Here is a 20,987-nt window from a genome sequence, read left to right on the forward strand (position 1 = left end):
ATTTTCAGCATATCTGCACCTTATAATTAGGTTATAATATCCCACTCTGAATTTCATTGGTTAATAAGCCCAGGAAGTGAGGTAAGATGGTTATGGGCTATATAAGCCCCATATCCTAGTCCCTCAGTCACTTGCACTTTGGGAGAGCATAAATGAGCATACTTGAACTTGTAAGTACTATCCCTTTAGATTAATTAAGAATTATGGTATGTCCATTCTGTTTAAGTTCATTCACATTGAATCACCCTATTATAGGTGGTCCATTTGTGGATATACACAAATAATTTTTTTGAGATTCTCCCTGAGTGGGTATGTATGTTTATAGTCGCACCTATAATTCACTTTTTAATCTAATCGTTTAACACTAATTCATACTGCCCTTATTTAGGGCTATTTTTCAGATTTTAATGATTAGACCCTCACGAATTAAGACTGAGGTCTCTTAAATTTTTAAGTAAGTCACCTTAAGAGTACTTATTAGTATTTGTTCTACAATTTTTGGATGTATTAGTGACTTTGTGCAATTATTTTATAGAACTGTCATACAAACCTGTACTGGTAAATGGTCTTAAGGACCTGAAGATTTCTATGATTGTCAATTTTGGATTGTATAGGTATGTACCTGTATGAAACAACAAGATATTGTACTACATGGCTGAAACTGTAGGCACGTTCTGTCATTTGTAATGAAATTGATGTTTGTTTGTTCAAGCTACGATTTGTTGATTTAATGTCCTCATCTCTCCTCATTTAATTGATCATGTATTCGTTATATATATGTTTTTACCAGCTGTATTGATCATCCCTCTGAAGAAGTCCGTTAAGGACGAAACGCGTCAGGGTGGAAGAGAGAAAATATACCCTTCATTTCATCATCTGACACTAATCATTGCCATGTGTTTGTGAAAGGGTCATCTCTTTTAGCAATATGTGCTTTTAATAAATTGATATTATTTATTCATTGATGTGGTCAATTGCATTGCTGGTTAAGCAAGGAAGTGATTATTAGCGCCATCTGATTCATTGTTTGGAGGTGTTTTGATTTGGTCCTGGCTAACAGTAGGACCATTTCAGAGGGCAGCAATTTTACAGCGCAGGATAAGGGTGTTTTGGGTTTTTTTTATATATAAATCTATATCTAAAAAGATAGATAGCTAGGTCGTTCGATAAATACTTTGCATCGCAACAGTCAACAGATGTTTTATCTGTCAAAACTGTTGGGCTGCGCAGAACTTTAAGCCATAAGACACTGCTGATGTTATAGCATTGCAAAACACTTGTCCTCTGCTAGCTATAGTTACAGTATAATGAGTAAAGTGATGTTTCAATTAGCTTACTTGAGCGCCCATCTAAAGTCTCCGCATTTCTTTAATCCGCAGGCCGCCAAGCTTTGGTGAACGGTCCCAGGAACGCAAGTCAGAGGCCTGTCTAGGGAAGACCTATATGTTAGAAAAAAAGGCACTTTGGCACAAATGGTAGGGCTTAAAGCCTGTCAAAAAAGGGAGTACGAGGACCTGGTGGGCCGTGGAGGGGGGATGGGGAGGGAAGGGAGGGCGAATGGGGATGTAAGACAGGGCACCCCTGGAGCCTCACCTGATCCAGGGGCATCACCGTGGATGGACCTCATCATCTTGCCTCTCGCTGGCCTCACACTGGGCTTCGTCTGGGCTTCAAGGGGGCCGGTAAACCGCAAGTAAACTCCTGTGTCTTCTTTTGCAGGTACGCCTTCCCCACGGCAGCACCTTCGTTCCACTGCTGTCCTCATCCCCCGAGAAGTTTTCTGGACTCCCCCTCCGTCGTCAGATGCCGCCCGTTACGCTTTCGACGCCTATCCAAGCCAGGTAGTAGAAAAATGGCGCACAAACCACCCTTGGCTGTAAGAATGCCAATGCTACCCCCAAGAAGAGGTTCCGCACACCCAATGCCCTCTGTGTCTCTTCTTGGCATTAGCGTGGGCATTACGGATAGATAGAGGAGGAGAGATATATAGAGATACAATGTACCTATAAAGAGATGTACATATATAAATATATATCTAAAAAGATAGCTAGGTCGATCGATAAATATTTCGCACCGCAACAGTCGACAGATGTTTTATCTGTCAAAACTGTTGGGCTTCGCAGAACATTAAGCCTTAAGACACTGTTGACATTGTACCTTTGCAAAATAATTGTCCTGTGCTTGCGATAGTTACAGTGTAATTAGTAGAAATGACGTTTCAATTAGCTTACTTGAGTGCCAATCAAACGTCTCCGCATTTCTTTTTTCCGCAGGCCAATGAGCTTCGATGAACGGTCCCAGGAACGCGATTTGAAGGACTCTAGGGAAGACAAATATGTTAGAAAGAAAGGCACTTTGGCAGAAAAGGTAGCGCTTACAACCTGTCAAAAAAAGGGTATGAGGGCACCCCTGGAGCCTCACCTGATCAGGAGGCATCACCGTGGCTGGACCTCGTCAACTTGCCTTTCGCTGGCCTCACACTGGGCTTCGTCTGGACGTCCATGGGGTCGGCTAAGTGCGATTATGCTTCTGTATCTTCTTTTGAGGGTACGCCTTCCCTGCGGCAGCACCTTCGTTCCACTGCTGTCCTCGTCCCCAGGGAGGTCTTTTGGACTCCCCATCTGTTGTCAGACGCCGCCCGTTACGCTTTCGGCGCCGATCCAAGCAAGGTAGTAGAAAAATGACACACGCACCACCCATTGCTTTAAGAATGCCAACGCTACCCCCAAGACGAGTTTACACTTACCCAATGCCATCTGTACCTCGTCTTGGCAGTAGCGTGGGCATTACGGATAGATAGAGAGGGAGAGATATATATAAATATATATGTACCTATAAAGAGATGTGTGTGTGTGTGTGTGTGTGTGTGTATATATATATATATATATATATATATAACAGATAGCTAGTTCGACCGATAATTATTTTGCACCACAACAGTCGACAGATGGGTAATCTGTCAAAACTGTTGGGCTACACAGAACGTTAAGCCATAAGACACTCCTGACGTTATACCATCGCGAAATACATGTCCTGTGTCAGCGATAGTTACAGTGTAATGAGTAGAAATTACATTTTAATTACCTTACTTGAGCGCCCATCTAACTTCTCCGCATTTCTTTATTCTGCAGGCTGATGAGCTTCGGTGAACAGTCTCAGGAACGTGATTCGAAGGACTCTCTAGGGCAGACAAATACATTTGAAAAAAGGCACTTTGGCACAAAAGGTAGAGCTTAAAGCCCGTCGAAAAAAGGGGTACGAGGCTCTGGTGGGCCGTGGAGGGGGATGGGGAGGGAAGGGAGGATGGGGAGGGAAGGGGAGGGCTGGGGATGTAAGACAGGACACCACTGGAGCCCTCACCTGATCCTGGGGCATCACCGTGGCTGAACCTTATCAACTTGCCTCTCGCTGGCCTCACATGGGGCTTAGTCTGGATGTCAAGGGGGCCGTTAAACCGCAAGTAAACTCCTGTCTCTTCTTTTGCAGTTACGCTTTCCCTGCGGCAGCACCTTCGTTCCACTGTGATCCTCGTCCCCAGTGTGTTCTTCTGGATTCCCCCTCCGTTGACAGACGCCGCCCACTACGATTTCAACGCCGATCCAAGCCAGGTAGTAGAAAACTGGCGCACGCACCAGCCATGGCTGTAAGAATGCCAATGCTACCCCCAAGAAAAGGTTCCGCCCACCAAATGTCCTCTGTATCTCTTCTTGGCGGTAGCGTGGGCATTACAGATAGAGAGAATGGGATAGATAGATAGATAGATAGATAGATAGATAGATAGATAGATATGTACCTATTGAGAGATGTACAAATATAAATAGTCATTGATTTATCTGTCGAAACTGCTGGGCTGCGCAGAACGTTAAGCCATAAGACACTGCTGACATTATACCATTGCAAAATACTTGTCCTGTGCCAGCGATAGTGAAAGTGTAATGAGTAGAAATAACATTTCAATTACTTTACTTGAGTGCTCATCTAAAGTCTTCGCATTTCTTTATTCCGCAGGCTGATGAGCTTTGGTGAACGGTCCAAGGAACGTTATTCAAAGGACTCTCTAGGGAAGACAAATATGTTAGAAAGAAAGGCACTTTGGCACAAAAGGTAGGGCTTAAAGCCCGTCGAAAAAAGGGGTATGAGACCCTTGTGGGCCGGAGAGTTGGAGGGGGGGGGGGGGGTGTAGGACAGGGCACCCCTGGAGCCTCACCTGATCCGGGGGTATCACCGTGGCTGGACCTCGTCAACTTGCCTCTCGCTGGCCTCACACTGGGCTTCATCTGGGCGTCAAGGGGGCTGGTGAACTTCGAGTATACTCCTGTCTCTTCTTTTGCAGGTACGCCTTCCCCACGGCAGCACTTACGTTTCACTGTGATCCTCGTTCCCAGTGAGTCCTTCTGGATTCCCCCTCCGTCGGCAGACACCGCCCGCTATGCTTTCGACGCCTATCCAAGCCAGGTAGTAGAAAAACAGCACACGCACCACCCTTGACTGTAAGAATGCCATTGCTATCCCCAAGTAGAGGTTCCGCCCATCCAATGCCCTCTATGCCTCTTCTTGGCGGTAGCGTAGGCATTACAGATAGAGAGATATAGATATATATTTACCTAGAAAGAGATGTGCATATATGAATATATATCTAAAAACAGTCACTATTGACTACAGCAGCAGCACTACATCCTGACGATGGGACTATGAAAGATCCGGAAACGAGCCGTTGAGAGACAGATAGGCTGCCCATTCATTTATACTGTGACCATTTTTTTCATGCTTATTAAAGCCTAACTTTTTTCCAGATTTGTTGGAGTGACGTGCAGTTTGCTATATCAGCAACAGTGGAACTGTATATCTAAAAAGATAGATAGCTAGATCGATCAATAGATAAATATGTTGCACCGCAACAGTCAACAGATGTTTAAGCCATAAGACACTGCTGACGTTATACCATTGCGAAATACTTGTCCTGTGCTAGTGATAGTTACAGTGTAATGAGTAGAAATGATGTTTCAATTACCTTACTTGAGCACCCATCTAACGTCTCCGCATTTCTTTATTCCGCAGGCCGATGAGCTTCGGTGAACGATCCCAGGAACATGGTTCGGGGGACTCTCCAGGCAACAGAAAGATGTGAGGACCAGGCACTCGCACAAAGGAAAGATGTGGATCACGGTAGTGCTGCTGCTGAATCGGGTCAGTGGTCATTGCTAGTGCAATGTCCTTTTATTCTCTTTTCTATACTTAACATGTCTTCTCCCCCTCCATCTGCCAACAGCGCATGCAATGATCTCACCATTCAAGCCAGATAATATATAAACAGCGCACTCTCATATATATTACATCTCTCCCATGTAAGCCCATTAGCTCCGCAGTGATCTGAGCAGCAGAGTTCAGGCATCTAAATCACATCATTCCCAGGACCTGTGGACCTGTCAGCAGTAGCCTGTTTGATTTTTCACAATGTGAGCACATATTTTGTGGTTGATTAAATAAATTGGTTTAAACATTTTTTTACACTATGGATACCTGGGCCTGATACAGAAATGTATGCTAGTGCATTTGCAGCTGTGATCTCGTACTCAGCAGAAGTGTGAACTTATGCTAATGCTGTAGCCATAGGGATAGTTCAGACCTGATTGCTAGGCTGCGTTTTCTCACAGCCTGGTATCAGGTCTGAGCTGCGTATATACTGCAATGCGCAAGCGTGATGGACCGCACCAACGGGGTTCGACTGTCAGCGGCGGGATGGTGCAAAAATTCCGAACGCACCTGTGATCGCAAGGAGATTGACAGGAAGAGGGCGTTTTGGGTGGCAATTGACCATTCTTAAGGAGTGCCCGGAAAAACGCAGGATGGACCAGGCGTTTGGAGGCAGGGTTCCTGACGTCAGCTCTGGCCCTGATGATCGCAGCAGCAGAGTAAGTCCTGGGCTTAGCAGATAATGCACAAACGTATGCGATCACACACCTGTACACATCCAATAACCTCCCCCTGTAGGCGGCGACTACTTGATCGCATGGATGCAAAAACGCATACCAGCGATCATGTCTGAATTACTACACTTACAGTGGAGGCTCCGGTTCTTCACTTAGGGCACACACACTTGCCGCAGCTCTCCAGGATCGCGTGGCCGCATCAAGGGAGGAGGTAAGAGGGTCCCCCAGGGAGGACCTGCCGAAAATCGTGATCCGGCGCGGCCATTAGGGGGCGGGCCGTGCATGCTGGCATGGACACTGTGTTGGTACAGGGACCCCACTAGACCACCAGGGCAGGGGCACAGGTCGGTTTTGTACATAAACCGTTTTATAATGGCCCACAGTACCCGGTGGTGAAGTCCAGCAAGGGGATAAGGCTCTGACCTCCCCCAGCCCCTGGGCACTATTCAGAGTAAATGTTCCTGCCCTGGAGCTGCATCTCTCTGTCTCCCTCACTCCCTGTCAGCGTTTGGGCGCCATTACACACATTCTACGCTGACTTTGGGACTGGTGGGCAATGCCACCTCTGTAATGCCGCCTGCATCATCAGTGCTGTGCATTTACAGGACACTTAAGTATTCTACATGTCGTCTAGACAGTGTTAGTTAAGAACAAGTGCATACATTCAGGGTTATTTAGTACAAGTACCCTGTGATATACATCCAGTCTTTACTGTGCATTGTTATATCTATATATATATATATATATATATACATAGCTTTACTCGGTGGTATAGTTACTTAGTATTGCTGGTCCAGTGCAGTTTTATTGTTGGTAATAATCTCTGCATTGTATACGTGATTGAGTGTGTGTCAATGGCTGCTGTGTGGTCTCTATTTCATGTATCTCACACAAATGGCTATCCCTATACTCTGTACTCTGAGGGGGGCTAGGTGCGTCAGGGTTCTCATATAATATAGTGTTTCACAGGATATACTACTTTGGTATTTTTCTCTGTGTTTTTCAGTCACCACATACCTCTTAAATCCTCAGTTTGTGCTCTGCCTTGCAGTCACACCATACAGGGGATTTTTGTCAGGTAGTTTGTCTGCTTATCTTGTACTACTACACCCTAGGGTTACGCTTACATATCATGCCTGCTACACAGGGTGTTAGATCCATGGCTGATCCTGCACCATGCAGTGTTGATGCCACGGATTTCTCGGAGGAAAAAATAGCAGCTGAGGGTTCAGGTACTGGGGGTTCTATACCCCATGGTCAGTCTGCAACAACGGGGGCAAATCAAGACCCATCTTAGGCTGTTTTCTCGAATTTACTGACTACGCTAGTAATTAGACTTGCGCCCCCTGTGGGACCTCCTGTGCCATTACAGTCACATATTGTCCCTGCAGTTAATCTGCCGTGGGCAGATACTCTGTTCCCTCGGTTACAGCAATTACATCAGTCACTAGCTAAGCAAAATCCTGACTCTTGCCCGCCTAAGACCAGGGGGTAATCTAAACGGGCCATTACAATCCACACGTTTCGTATACCTCATCCGATGTAGATGGTGCATTCACTGACCCTTCAGACTCTGATGTAGATGCTTCTGATGGGGAATTTCTGACACAGGTGAATGCTCCTGACCTCTTGGAGGCTATCAGGCTGATACTTCAAATCAATGTTGATGAAGGGCTTCCAGCTACCTCTGCGAAACCAGATAAGTTTAAACGTCAGAAGGTTACTACATTAGTTTTACCGCATTCTGTCCACTTGGTTGATATTCATCAGGAATCCTGGGAAACCTGGGTGAGAAGTTTTCCTTGTCTACGAAGATGCTAGCTCATTATCCCCTCGCTGCAGAGTTAAGTAACAATTGGGAAACACCGCCACCGGTGGACTCACAAGTTGCGCGTCTGGTGGTCTCATCTGCTCTGCCTGTCACTACCGTCACCTCCCTGAGGAGACCGATGGATAAGCGTGTGGAGGGTTGCTCAAAGTCTATTTACACTCTTGGCTGAGCTGTGCATAGGCCTACTATTGCAGCCTCTTGCGCTTCTAAAGCTTTAGAGGCCTGGGTTCAGGAAGTTGATGCGGAACTACCGTCGAATTTTCCTGATAATGCTAGACAGTGTCTTTCATATATTATTACGGCCTCCCATTATATTTAGGAGGCGGCATCTGATGCAGGTATACTGGTGGCCAGAGCATCTACTACATCTATTCTGGCTCGCCGGATCCTCTGGTATGTAGATTTAGACTCTAGAAAGACCTTGGAGGTGATCCCTTTTGAGGGAAACATACTTTTTGGGGATGATCTCAACAAGATCGTTGCTGACTTAGCATTGCTAAGACTGCATGTCTGCCTAGTACTACTCCTTCGGCTCCGAGGGCTAAGAGTACCTCCTTTCGTTCCTTTCAACCTCCATGTTAAGCAAAGGGTCAGACGTACCCGATACAGGCTCGCACTTCCAAATCCACTAAGCCCAAGCCTAAATGTGCATGGGCTGCCCGTCAGTCTGCTCCCAAAACAGACAAGTCTGCGGCATGACGGGCGGGCCTACCTCTGGGGGATCCCAGGGTAGGAGGCCGACTTCTACAGTTTATCAAGGTATGGTTGAAGTCAACTTCAGACGCCTGGGAAGTCGTCACTCACGGATACGCCATATCCTTCAAGAAACGTCCCCCTCATCACTTTTGCCTGACAGACATCCCTTCGGAACAGGTAAAGGCAAAGACTCTTCATTCGTTTGGTGGTTCAGTCCCTCCTGGACACAGGAGTGGTAGTGCCGGTGCCTCTGGCTCAGAGCGACAGGAGGTACTATTCAATGCTGTTCCTAGTCCCGAAACCGAATGGTTCCTCTCAGCCCATTCTCAACCTCAAGTCTTTGAACAAGTTTGTGAGGGTCTCCAAGTTTTGTATGGAAACCCTTCGCTCTATTGTCCTGTCTTTGGAGCCAGGGGACTATATGGTATCCCTGGACATACAGGATGCTTACCTACATATACCTATTGCTGTGTCGCATCAGCTATACCTGCGGTTTGCTATTGGCAACCTCCATTATCAATTCCGGGCCTTACCCTTTGGACTGACTACGGCTCCGCGAATCTTCACCAATGTCATGGCAGTGATGATGGCCCTGCTCCGCTGTCGAGGTATCAGGATCCTACCGTATCTGGATATCTTGCTGATCCTGGCGAATTCCCCAGATGTTCTTCTCCGTCATCAGGATCTGAAGGTCCAGTTTCTGCAAGCCCATGGGTGGCTCATCAAATGGAAGAGATCATCCCTGGTCCCTGCTCAGAGCATGGTGCACCTGGGGGCGTTGTTGGACACACACAACCAGCGTTTGTTCTTGTCTCAGGAGAAGGTCCTAAAACTTCAGGACAGGATACGATGCTTCCTCTCTCGCCCGCGAGTGTCGCTACACTCGGCGATGCAAGTACTAGGCCTCATGGTGTCGGCTTTTGACATAGTAGAGTACGCTCAATTTCATTTTCGCCCTCTGCAGAAGCTTATTCTTGCCAAGTGGGACGGCCTGCCTCACCGGATCAGGTCTCAAATGATCTCCTTGTCTCCGGAGGTTCGTCTGTCTATAACCTGATGGCTACAGGACCAACAATTGTGCAGGGGTCGTCCCTTCTGGATCTCCAACTGGGTCCTCCTGATGATGGATGCCAGTCTGAGGGGTTGGGGTGCGGTGTTGGAGCAACACTCTCTTCAGGTTCGGTGGACCAGGGAGGAGTCTCTCCTCCCGATAAACATTCTGGAATTGCGGGCAGTGTTCAATGCTCTGAAACTGGCCCAGCATCTGGTACAGAACAGGTCTGTTCAAGTACAGTCAGACAACGCCACCATAGTGGCGTACATAAATCATCAAGGCGGCACTCGAAGCCGCATGGCAATGATGGAAGTGTCAAAGATTCTTCAATGGGCGGAGCGCCATCTGCCAGCTATATCGGCAGTGTTCATTCCGGGGGTCCTCAACTGGGAAGCGGACTTCCTCAGTCGTCAGGACATACACGCTGGAGTGTGGAGTCTTCATCCCAAAGTATTTCAACTCCTAGTAGACAAGTGGGGCCTACCAGACATAGACCTGATAGCATCTCAACACAATCACAAGCTTCCGGTCTTCGGAGCAAGAACAAGGAAACCTCAAGCGGCGTCCGTGGATGCACTGGCAATTCCATGGAACTTTCAGCTGCCGTATGTGTTCCCTCCTGTGTTACTGCTGCTCAGAGTAGTTAGGAAGTTGAAGCAAGAAGCAGGAATCCTACTTCTGATAGCTCCGGCGTGGCCCAGACAGCATTGGTTCTCAGACCTGCAGGGTCTCTCGCTAGAGTGTCCTCTTCTGCTTCCACAACGACCAGACCTCCTCGTTCAGGGCCCTTGTGTCTACCAGGACTTGGTCCGGCTGGCTTTGACGGCATGGCTCTTGAAGCTTCCGTACTGAGGGCCAAGGGATTTTCTGAGGCGGCTTCTGCTCGGATTTACCATAGGGTCTGGAGTTCTTACTTTGCTTGGTGCGCATCTAACAATCATGACGTTTACAAGTTTAGTACGGCCAAAGTTTTGGCCTTCCTACAACAGGGCCTGGACTTGGGCCTTCGGCTGGCCTCCCTCAAGGTTCACATTTCTGCCTTGTCGGAATGGTTTCAGAGAAAAATTGCGACTCTGCCCGATGTTCATACATTCACTCAGGGTATTTTACGGTTTCAACCTCCCTATGTCCCACCTGTGGCTCCTTGGCATTTGTCGGTGGTTCTGGAGGCCTTACAAGAGTCTCCGTTTGAACCTCTTGAATCTGCGGACCTCAAGTGGTTTTACCTTTAAAGTCTTGTTTCTGCTGGCTATTGCCTCTGCTAGACTGGTATCAGATTTGGGTGCCTTGTCTTGTAGGTCCCCCTATCTGATTTATCACTGTGACCGGGCGGTTCTGAGAACGCGTCCTGGTTATCTACCTAAGGTAGTGTCTTCTTTCCACCTTAACCAGGAGATCGTGGTTCCGACCTTTGTCTCTCCTGAATTGGAGAGAGGTCTTTGGATGTGGTACGGGCTCTCCGTCTCTATGTGAAGAGGACAGCCTCCATTAGGAAGTCTGATTCTCCCTTTGTACTGTTTGGTTTTCACAAACGTGGCTGGCCTGCTAACAAGCAGACCTTGGCCAGATGGATTAGAATGGTGATTGCACATGCTTATGTACAGGCTCGCCTTCCAGCTCCTGCTACCATCAAAGCCCATTCTACTCGGTTTGTTGGACCTTCTTGGGCGGCCCGCCGTGGTGCGACCCTTGAACAGTTGTGCAAGACGGCTACGTGGTCCTCAGTGAACACATTCATAAGGTTCTATGCCTTCGATACTTCCGCCTCCCAGGGTGCTTCCTTTGGACACTGGGTTCTTGTGCGTCCCCTCCCATGAGAAACTGCTTTAGGACATCCCCGATGTTATTCCCTGTGAAACCCCAGTGTACCCCGCTGCAGAAAAGGAGATTTAAGGTAAAAACTTACCTTTGTTAAATCTCTTTCTGTGAGGTACACTGGGTTCCACAGGGTGCCCACAATGACGCACTTAGCTTCTTTGGGATTGTATGTCATTAGCCGCTGACACCTTCTCCTGTCATGAGAATGTGGTGTATGTGGCTACTAACTGTTGTCGTCTCTTTTACCTGCTACTGCATTAGACTGGTTAACAAAACTGAGCTCCTGTGCACGGAGGCGGGGTTATAGAGGAGGCAGCGCTGAGCATCTTGGGAAGAGTCAAAGCTTTTAGCCTGTTGGTGCCTCGGATCAAGATCCTAGTCTACTCCCCGATGTTATTCCCTGTGGAACCCAGTGTACCTCGCAGAAAGAGATTTAACAAAGGTAAGTTCTTACCATAAATCTCCTTATAGCCTTTTTGAAGTACAACACACACACACACACATACATATGTTAGAGAGAGGGAGAGCACACGCATATGTTAGAGAGAGGTGACTTTCACACTGCTGCACCACTGGAGTGCCAAACCATCCCCACTGATGACACGTCACATGTCCTCCACTGCACTGACCTAATACCCACAACCCAGATCCGGATTAAGGGGGGAAGGCCCAGGGGGTCAGTACCCCGGGCCCCCGTCATAAGGGGCCCCTGCCGGAGCTGCTCTGTCCCGCTCTGATACAGGCAGCAATCTCCAGCCTCCGCCGCCAGCTGCAGCTCTCCTGGCAGCAGCGGGGGCTGGAGATTGCTGCCTGTATCAGTCCCTGACCTGTGCTTCCCGTGAGGAGGGAGCTGCACGCACAGCCGTGAGCGAGGCATTATACACCCGCTGGCAGTGCAGAATCCTCCCTCCCCGGCAGCCGGGAATCTTATCCTCCCCGCTGCAGCGTGAGCCTTTCCTCCGACAGCTCCTGTTGCCGGTGGCTTGCTTTGTGTGGGAATTGTTCCAAATGTTTTTTTTTCAATGGCTATCGTCCTACGGCCGGCATTCAGAACCCCGCCCATCTCGTGGCTGTATGCCGCAATTCGCGGGGCAGAGCTAACATGAGAATTCGTATAGAATCACGTCATAAAGGTCAGCTGTGCCCCTGTCTCCCAGCAATATGTCCTTCAGCATCCTCACCCCTTTCCTCAGGGCAGGCTTCAGTTAGTGTAAGTGTGCACGCAGTTTGTGTTCTATGTGTGTGGTGTGTGTGTGTGTGTGTGTTTGTGTGTATATGTGTTTATGTATATGTATGTGTGTATATTTTCTATATCTGAATATGTGTTTTATGTGTATGTATTTGTGTGTATGTGGGCCCCCCGAGGGCTTAATCCGGCCCTACCACAACCTGTGCTTTGGGGACAGTACAAATTTAGAAGTGCTGATATGACATAGCACCTCATACTGGCACACTTGGAGCCAGGGCCGGTCCGAGCCTAATGTTTTTTGGTATTTGAACATATATTTTGCATATATTTGTGGAATATATAGGGTCATGGCTTCATGGGGAAGGGGCGTAGCCACAGCATAGTGCCAATTCACATTACACCACAGAGTGGTGTCCGCTATTCACATTAGACTGCATAATGGTGTCTGCTATTCACATTACACTACACAGTGGTGTCCGTTAGTCACATTACACCACACAGTAGTGTCTGTTATTCACATTACACCACAGAGTGTTGTCCGCTATTCACATTACACTACACAGTAGTGTCTGCCATTCACATTATAAAGCACAGTGGTATCCGCTATTCACATTACACCACACAGTACTATCTGCTATTCACATTACACCACACACAGTAGAACCCTTTATACATGTTACACCACATACCCTGCGTATGCATGGGGCCGGCCCTGTGTAAGCGATATGTCGTTCCAAAATGGCATTATGGAATGACATTGCTCCAGTGTGTACCCAGCTTAAATGTATTATAAGCACCACTTAATTTTAAAGCGCAGTCTTTAGAGCTGAACTCCAGCCTCCACTCACATATATTACATCATACTGAGCTGTAAATATCACTGATCAGGATTGTCATTCAGTCAGGGGGAGGGGATCGTGGGAGGGGCGGAGCTTCCAACTGCTGCTTTCTAGAATAGCACAACCCCCCCACCCACCCTGCGGCGGAACCTGCTCGTAAGCTGGTGGCGATCTAGTGGCGGGAACCCCCTCCCCTTCCCACAGTTGCCGCCAGTGTGTAGAAGGTAGGAGGGGAGCTGTAGCTACGCTACCTCCAGCGTGGCTGCAGGTGGCAGTGTGGCTGCAGGCAGCTGGGTATCGGTGGCAGCGCCCACATCATCTGGCGCTCTATGCAGCCGTATACCTCGCATATGCGTGGGGCCGGCGCTGCTTGGAGCACTGATTTATATAATATGTGTGCAGTATGTTAAGCTAGTAATATGATTTTAAATAGACAAACACAAGACAGTCAGTCCTTTTAAGTTCATAATAATAATTATAAATATTGAGGGACATTTTATTTTCACCAACAGGGTCACCACACATGTTTTATGTAACAGGCCCATGCATTAGGGGCCTGATGAAGCCGCTTACAATATTCTAAAATACTTAATTATCTGGGGCCACCCAGCCCCTGATGATGAATAGGCCCCTAAACATTAAATCTCAATTGACATTGACAACAAATAATTGAATATATTCTAGTAAAACACACATAGATGACATGAATAGGCCCCTAAACATTAAATCTCAATTGACATTGACAACAAATAATTGAATATATTCTAGTAAAACACACATAGATGACATCATATATCAATAAAAAAATACATTCACAGTTTGTTCATATCTGTATTGGTTATAATATGGATAACTAGGACAGTAAATAAATATGATCTAAAGTAAAAACATTCCAAAAACCCAGCAACATACTGGTAATTGAGGGAAAATAATATGTTTAATGTGAACAACCTCAAAATCCCAAAGAAATAAGCTTCTCCCACTCCCAGTAGGGCTGGTTTTAGCCTGTGCTGGGCCCAAGGCAATACAATGTATTGGGCCTTTATCAAATATTGTATAACACACCTAGTATAGCCTACAGTATGATGTACACTATTACGTATAACACACCTAGTATAGCCTACAGTATGATGTACACTATTACATATAACACACCTAGTATAGCCTACAGTATGATGTACACTATTACGTATAGCACACCTAGTATAGCCTACAGTATGATGTACACTATTACGTATAACACACCTAGTATAGCCTACAGTATGATGTACACTATTACACATAACACACCTAGTATAGCCTACAGTATGATGTACACTATTACGTATAACACACCTAGTATAGCCTACAGTATGATGTACACTATTACGTATAACACACCTAGTATAGCCTACAGTATGATGTACACTATTACGTATAGCACACCTAGTATAGCCTACAGTATGATGTACACTATTACGTATAACACACCTAGTATAGCCTACAGTATGATGTACACTATTACGTATAACACACCTAGTATAGCCTACAGTATGATGTACACTATTACATATAACACACCTAGTATAGCCTACAGTATGATGTACACTATTACGTATAACACACCTAGTATAGCCTACAGTATGATGTACACTATTACGTATAACACACCTAGTATAGCCTACAGTATGATGTACACTATTACGTATAACACACCTAGTATAGCCTACAGTATGATGTACACTATTACGTATAACACACCTAGTATAGCCTACAGTATGATGTACACTATTACGTATAACACACCTAGTATAGCCTACAGTATGATGTACACTATTACGTATAACACACCTAGTATAGCCTACAGTATGATGTACACTATTACGTATAACACACCTAGTATAGCCTACAGTATGATGTACACTATTACGTATAACACACCTAGTATAGCCTACAGTATGATGTACACTATTACGTATAACACACCTAGTATAGCCTACAGTATGATGTACACTATTACGTATAACACACCTAGTATAGCCTACAGTATGATGTACACTATTACGTATAACACACCTAGTATAGCCTACAGTATGATGTACACTATTACGTATAACACACCTAGTATAGCCTACAGTATGATGTACACTATTACGTATAACACACCTAGTATAGCCTACAGTATGATGTACACTATTACGTATAACACACCTAGTATAGGCTACAGTATGATGTGCACTATTACATATAACACACCTAGTATAGGCTACAGTATGATGTGCACTATTACGTATAACACACCTAGTACAGCCTACAGTATGATGTGCACTATTACATATAACACACTGTCACGATCCGGGTATCTGGACGCTATTACCTGCCTTTCAGATGTCTCCTGAGGCTCGCTCAGCGTTCCAAGGCCGGATCTCATCTGTGTCCACATACTGCACATCCCTCCTGTCACGTTGAGATGCTGTCACAGCGGCGCCATGTTTGAATCCTGCATGGCGTCTCCCGTCCTCCGCGGCCTCCGCCGCCGCTCCTGTGTTATAGGTGCAGGTTGTCAGTGTGGTGTTCCATGCCTGCCGCGGCCTCTGTTGTCATCCACGAGTATCAGCATACATTTCTCAGTCTGGCGTCTCCTGTCCTCTGCGGCCGGCGCCGCCATTGCAGTTATGTTTCCACATGGTTTCCTAAACCAGTTTTCCCTCCAAGTTCTAACATGGGCGCAGCCATGTTGGATTCTATCACATGTTTCAGTTCCTCCAATCCACTGCCTGGAAATCTGCATAATTGCCCAGCCAATACCTGCATTGCTGCAGGTATAAGTATCCTGTGCCTGGGCCAGCAAATGGTCAGTGCTTTGTTTGTCATACCTTGTTCCAGTCTCTCTCCTGTGGTTGTGTCTCCAGGTTCCAGCTCTGTCTCCAGCATCCACTAAAGAGACCCGCACCTGCCTACCATCCTGCGGTGCAGCCTGACTCTGCAGTCCTCCGTGGCTGATCCAGTTTCCAGCTTCCAGCTATTTCATCTGCTTCCAGCAGTATCCACTACCACAGGTAATCATCCTTCAACTCCTCTGTTTCCACGCTCCCTAGCATCTTACTATATTCACTCCGTGTTTCATCAGCTGGCTGGTTCCACCCAGCATTCATTCAGTGACTTTATCATCTGGCTGATTCCATTCCGCATCCACTCCGTGTCTTACCACCTGGCTGGTTCCATCCAGCAATTACAACAGCTGATTCAAGTTACCAGCTTCATCTGTTCCATCTACTGGCATGTTCCTTGGATATCTTCACTACTACAGCCAGGCCTGGTAAGGTTATTCCATCTAAGGACTTTAACAACTGTTCTTAACCTACCAGTGTCCTGTAAAACCATTTCATGGTCAGAGTGCTCCAGGAATCATATTATTTATCATTGCCATTTTTATTATTTGCTGTCTGTTGTTACACGGAGTTTGTCAATAAACTTTTAATTTACTTTTACCTGGTTGTCATGGTCACACCTTCGGGTTTCCTTTTAACACTTACATGTCCTGGGGTCTAATTAAACCTTCCCGGTTTAAGTTCCTCTCAGCCCCTACAACTGAGGCTTCCTCCTGTCAGCTAAAACCCTCAGTTGTGACACACACCTAGTACAGCCTACAGTATGATGTGCACTATTACATATAACACACCTAGTATAGCCTACAGTATGATGTACACTATTACGTATAACTCACCTAGTATAGCCTACAGTATGATGTACACTATTACATATAACACACCTAGTATAGCCTACAGTATGATGTACACTATTACGTATAACACACCTAGTATAGCCTACAGTATGATGTACACTATTACGTATAACACACCTAGTATAGGCTACAGTATGATGTACACTATTACATATAACACACCTAGTATAGCCTACAGTATGATGTACACTATTACGTATAACACACCTAGTATAGCCTACAGTATGATGTACACTATTACGTATAACACACCTAGTATAGGCTACAGTATGATGTACACTATTACATATAACACTCCTAGTATAGCCTACAGTATGATGTACACTATTACGTATAACACACCTAGTATAGCCTACAGTATGATGTACACTATTACGTATAACACACCTAGCAACAAAACAAATCAGCTTGGTTTACACTTTAGGATTCTGTTGTAATATGCACAACAAATACAATATTTAATTGCACAGCACAGTATATAGTTACTAAAACTTTAATATCTATAACATTTAATGTGCAAAGTTTAATTTGTCTATATGAATTCATGTAGGACTGACACAGAATTACAATGGTTTTCTTCAGGGTTTTACAGTTACAAACTCATCAACAACATCATCAAACTAAATGTTTTCTACCAATTCACTCTTTAGGAGAGATGTATCAAAGCTCGGAGAGCGATAATGTACCAGCCAATCAGATCCTAACTCCATGTTACAGGCTGTGTTTGAAAAATGACAGGAGCTGATTGGCTGGTACTTTATCTCTCTCCAAGCTTTGATACATCTGCCATTCTGTACACAATAATGATACAAATGACATCCTAATGTGACTAGAACTTAATATTAAATTCTTTTTTATTCTGCTAAGATTTGAAGATGGATGTTAAAAATACCTTTAAAAATAAAACAAATATTTAAAAGCAAAACAAAAAATCTGTTACTTAAAGGGACGATCTGTTATTGGTCTTTTTTTAATGCAAATAATGATCTCTGTTTCTTTCCTGGGCATGAACATTACGGTTGATTCTTATTGCTACCTGTCTCCACCTCCTTAGCAGTGTAATGGCGGGTATACACTAAATGATGTACAGTATGTACCCGGCAAGCTCGCTAGCTACAGGACTCAGCGGGCTGCTGTCATCGCCAAGTGCATATACACTTGCCGATGTCAGCAGCGACGGAGTTGCAGCGGGGTGAGGAGCGGGGCCATTCGGCAGCATGGCATCGCTGGCGACATTCCCAGATTCAGCTGCATTTACAGCCGACTGGGGATGTCACTAGCAACCCGCAGGAGCACACATTGCTAACGATCCTCGTGGGTACACGCTGGATGGTAAAACAAATGTGTCATAACGGTCAGTCATTAATGTGAATCTAGAGTTTTAAATAGGATTCAAAATCATGTAAATAAATGACAGTAAATCACATGGGCAAAGTGAACATACAGAAACCATAATTTTGTACATACAAATGAAATAATTGTTATAGGGGCTCTTACTACTTATGGTCTTATAACTGCTGCCTTTGAGGGTAAATCTGCCAGCCAGGTGGCAGTGTCTATGTAGGTGGGTTCAGGGGTATCCATACCCTGCGCTCATCCAATTTTAAGGGTGCATCAGCTGTCATCTGCCCTGTGAGCCAGAGCTGGACCAACTGCCAGGCTAACAGTGTTGCCGTAGCAACCACTCATTGCAACTGTCACTGACCTCTGCAGTGCCAGTCTGAATACCACCATGAGCAGGGCAAAGGGGAAATGGGGCAAATCCAGGCAGAGTAACAGATTTGACTTCAATTTACTTGGCAGCTGTGGGCATTAAGAAGGACACTTTTGACAACAATGGATATCCCCAATGTCACAGTGGGCCAGTCCAATACTGACCATACCTTACCCACAGAAATGCCTTTTCCAAATTCTGACAAAAAAGAAATAAATTAATGATATAACATTTTTATTTCTTAAATGTAATTGTCCTTTATGTATGTTCTTTACTGTGCTTCCCCCTCATCTTTATGTTCTGCATGGTGCCACCTCTGCATCTGCAGCCTCATATTTTCATACATTAAGTAATCACTTTCATCACGTTATCACTACTTATTTCATTACTTCACTTTTAAATAGAGAAAGCTGATTACAGTGATGGTAATCTGAATTATTGCAAAATGCTCACAAAATGTTATACTTTACACACAACAGAAATAAAATAAATAAATAAAATAAATCAAATAAATGTTCATATAACATCTATAGATAAATATACAATAAATACTTCTATTATTCCTCGCGTATTATTTAGCTCCGTAATATGTAGCCTTTAATAAATAATGTATTGATTTGCTCTTTTATATGTATAATGGGGGTCATTCCGAGTTGTTCGCTCGTTATTTTTTTCTCGCAAGGGAGCGATTAGTCGCTAATGCGCATGCGCAATGTCCGCAGTGCGACTGCGCCAAGTAAATTTGCTATGCAGTTAGGTTTTTTACTCACGGCATTACGAGGTTTTTTCTTCGTTCTGGTGATCGTAATGTGATTGACAGGAAGTGGGTGATTCTGGGCGGAAACTGGACGTTTTATGGGTGTGTGCGAAAAAACGCTACCGTTTCTGGGAAAAACGCGGGAGTGGCTGGAGAAACGGAGGAATGTCTGGGCGAACGCTGGGTGTGTTTGTGACGTCAAACCAGGAACGACAAGCACTGAACTGATCGCAGATGCAGAGTAAGTGTGGAGCTACTCAGAAACTGCTAAGAAGTGTCTATTCGCAATTCTGCTAATCTTTCGTTCGCAATTTTGATATGCTAAGATTCACTTCCAGTAGGCGGCGGCTTAGCATGTGCAAAGCTGCTAAAAGCAGCTTGCGAGCGAACAACTCGGAATGACCCCCAATATTCCTATTTTTATGTCTAAGGAATACAGTTTGCAACTGACTGTGTTCACAATGTTGTATAGTAAAATGGACAAACATACATTGCTGAAGATGAGAGAGGATATATATCAGTACACTCCAAGGGGTACATTTACTAAGCGTCAGAGTTTTAAAACCCGCTAATTTATTTTTAGTGATTATGTTGTCCAGATTTAAGGTGGGCAATAATAAAGCTTGTTGGGCATTCAGTATTATTGCCATTTAATGTCCAACAGGTGAAACTAATGAAAATCAGGGTGTTTATAAAACCTGGCACTTAGTAAATATATGTACAGTAAATGTACCACGCATCTGGCATGTATGTGTGATCCAGTGTTGCATCCGAGAATCTAGCAACAAGTCACTTGCGACTCCATTGGCCAGCTACATGACCCCTGAGATCACGCAGGCCATCCACCACAACTCTGTTCTAGAGGCACGCCTCTGACCCACCTCTGTTTTGTGAAACAGCTGCCACCGCCGCCCCCTCCTCACCCCAAACGGCTGCAGACTGTCAATCACTTGACGTCTGCAGTCATACGGCATCCGAAGATGCAGGATCTGCACTGCACATGCACAGTACGTCTGCGGCACATGCACACAGTACCGGCCAACGGTACTTTGCGTGAGTTTTTCAATAGCATTGGGACATGAATCAGACCCGCAGTGCATAATAGCAAGCTACAGACTGACCTGCAACAGTGAAAGCTTGCTGCTCCTCAGAGCTTCCAATCTCTTCCACTATTACTGTGATGGTTGTTTCCACATATGGGCCCTCATTGAGATGTGAAAGGAGATGCTACTGCCGCTACTTACATACAAGCAGCAGCGATAACACTAATATGGTAATGCTGCAGGAAGCTCCACGCCCCCCATTTCATGAACGACCCCCCCTCCAATCGCTGAGATCTCAGGATTAAGTGATCTTTACTGAATCACCCCCTTAATGGAAAATATGAATTCTTCAGGCGTTAAAAAACAGCTTGAGTGGATGCTTAATCAATTGC

General features: G+C 45.4%; 1 protein-coding gene across 4 annotated transcripts in view; it reads left to right on the forward strand.

Annotated features, from left to right (window-relative positions):
* Nucleotides 1-16,827, forward strand: part of LOC135055968 (uncharacterized) — a 47,484-nt gene extending 30,657 nt beyond the window's left edge. For 2 of the 4 annotated variants that reach the window (XM_063960618.1, XM_063960619.1), the window contains 9 exons: nucleotides 1,380-1,475; nucleotides 1,720-1,841; nucleotides 2,274-2,669; nucleotides 3,132-3,226; nucleotides 3,487-3,608; nucleotides 4,009-4,104; nucleotides 4,334-4,455; nucleotides 5,059-5,187; nucleotides 16,249-16,827. In XM_063960618.1, coding sequence (XP_063816688.1) covers nucleotides 1,473-1,475; nucleotides 1,720-1,841; nucleotides 2,274-2,669; nucleotides 3,132-3,226; nucleotides 3,487-3,608; nucleotides 4,009-4,026 — 756 coding nt within the window. In that variant the 5' untranslated portion in view covers nucleotides 1,380-1,472 and the 3' untranslated portion in view covers nucleotides 4,027-4,104; nucleotides 4,334-4,455; nucleotides 5,059-5,187; nucleotides 16,249-16,827. The remainder of the gene's footprint in view (nucleotides 1-1,379; nucleotides 1,476-1,719; nucleotides 1,842-2,273; nucleotides 2,670-3,131; nucleotides 3,227-3,486; nucleotides 3,609-4,008; nucleotides 4,105-4,333; nucleotides 4,456-5,058; nucleotides 5,188-16,248) is intronic. The other 2 variants (XM_063960620.1, XM_063960621.1) reach the window with 1 other exon arrangement.
* Nucleotides 16,828-20,987: the final 4,160 nt, after the last annotated feature.

This window comes from Pseudophryne corroboree, chromosome 3 (genome assembly GCF_028390025.1).
Source record: "Pseudophryne corroboree isolate aPseCor3 chromosome 3, aPseCor3.hap2, whole genome shotgun sequence".
Classification (NCBI taxonomy): domain Eukaryota; kingdom Metazoa; phylum Chordata; class Amphibia; order Anura; family Myobatrachidae; genus Pseudophryne; species Pseudophryne corroboree.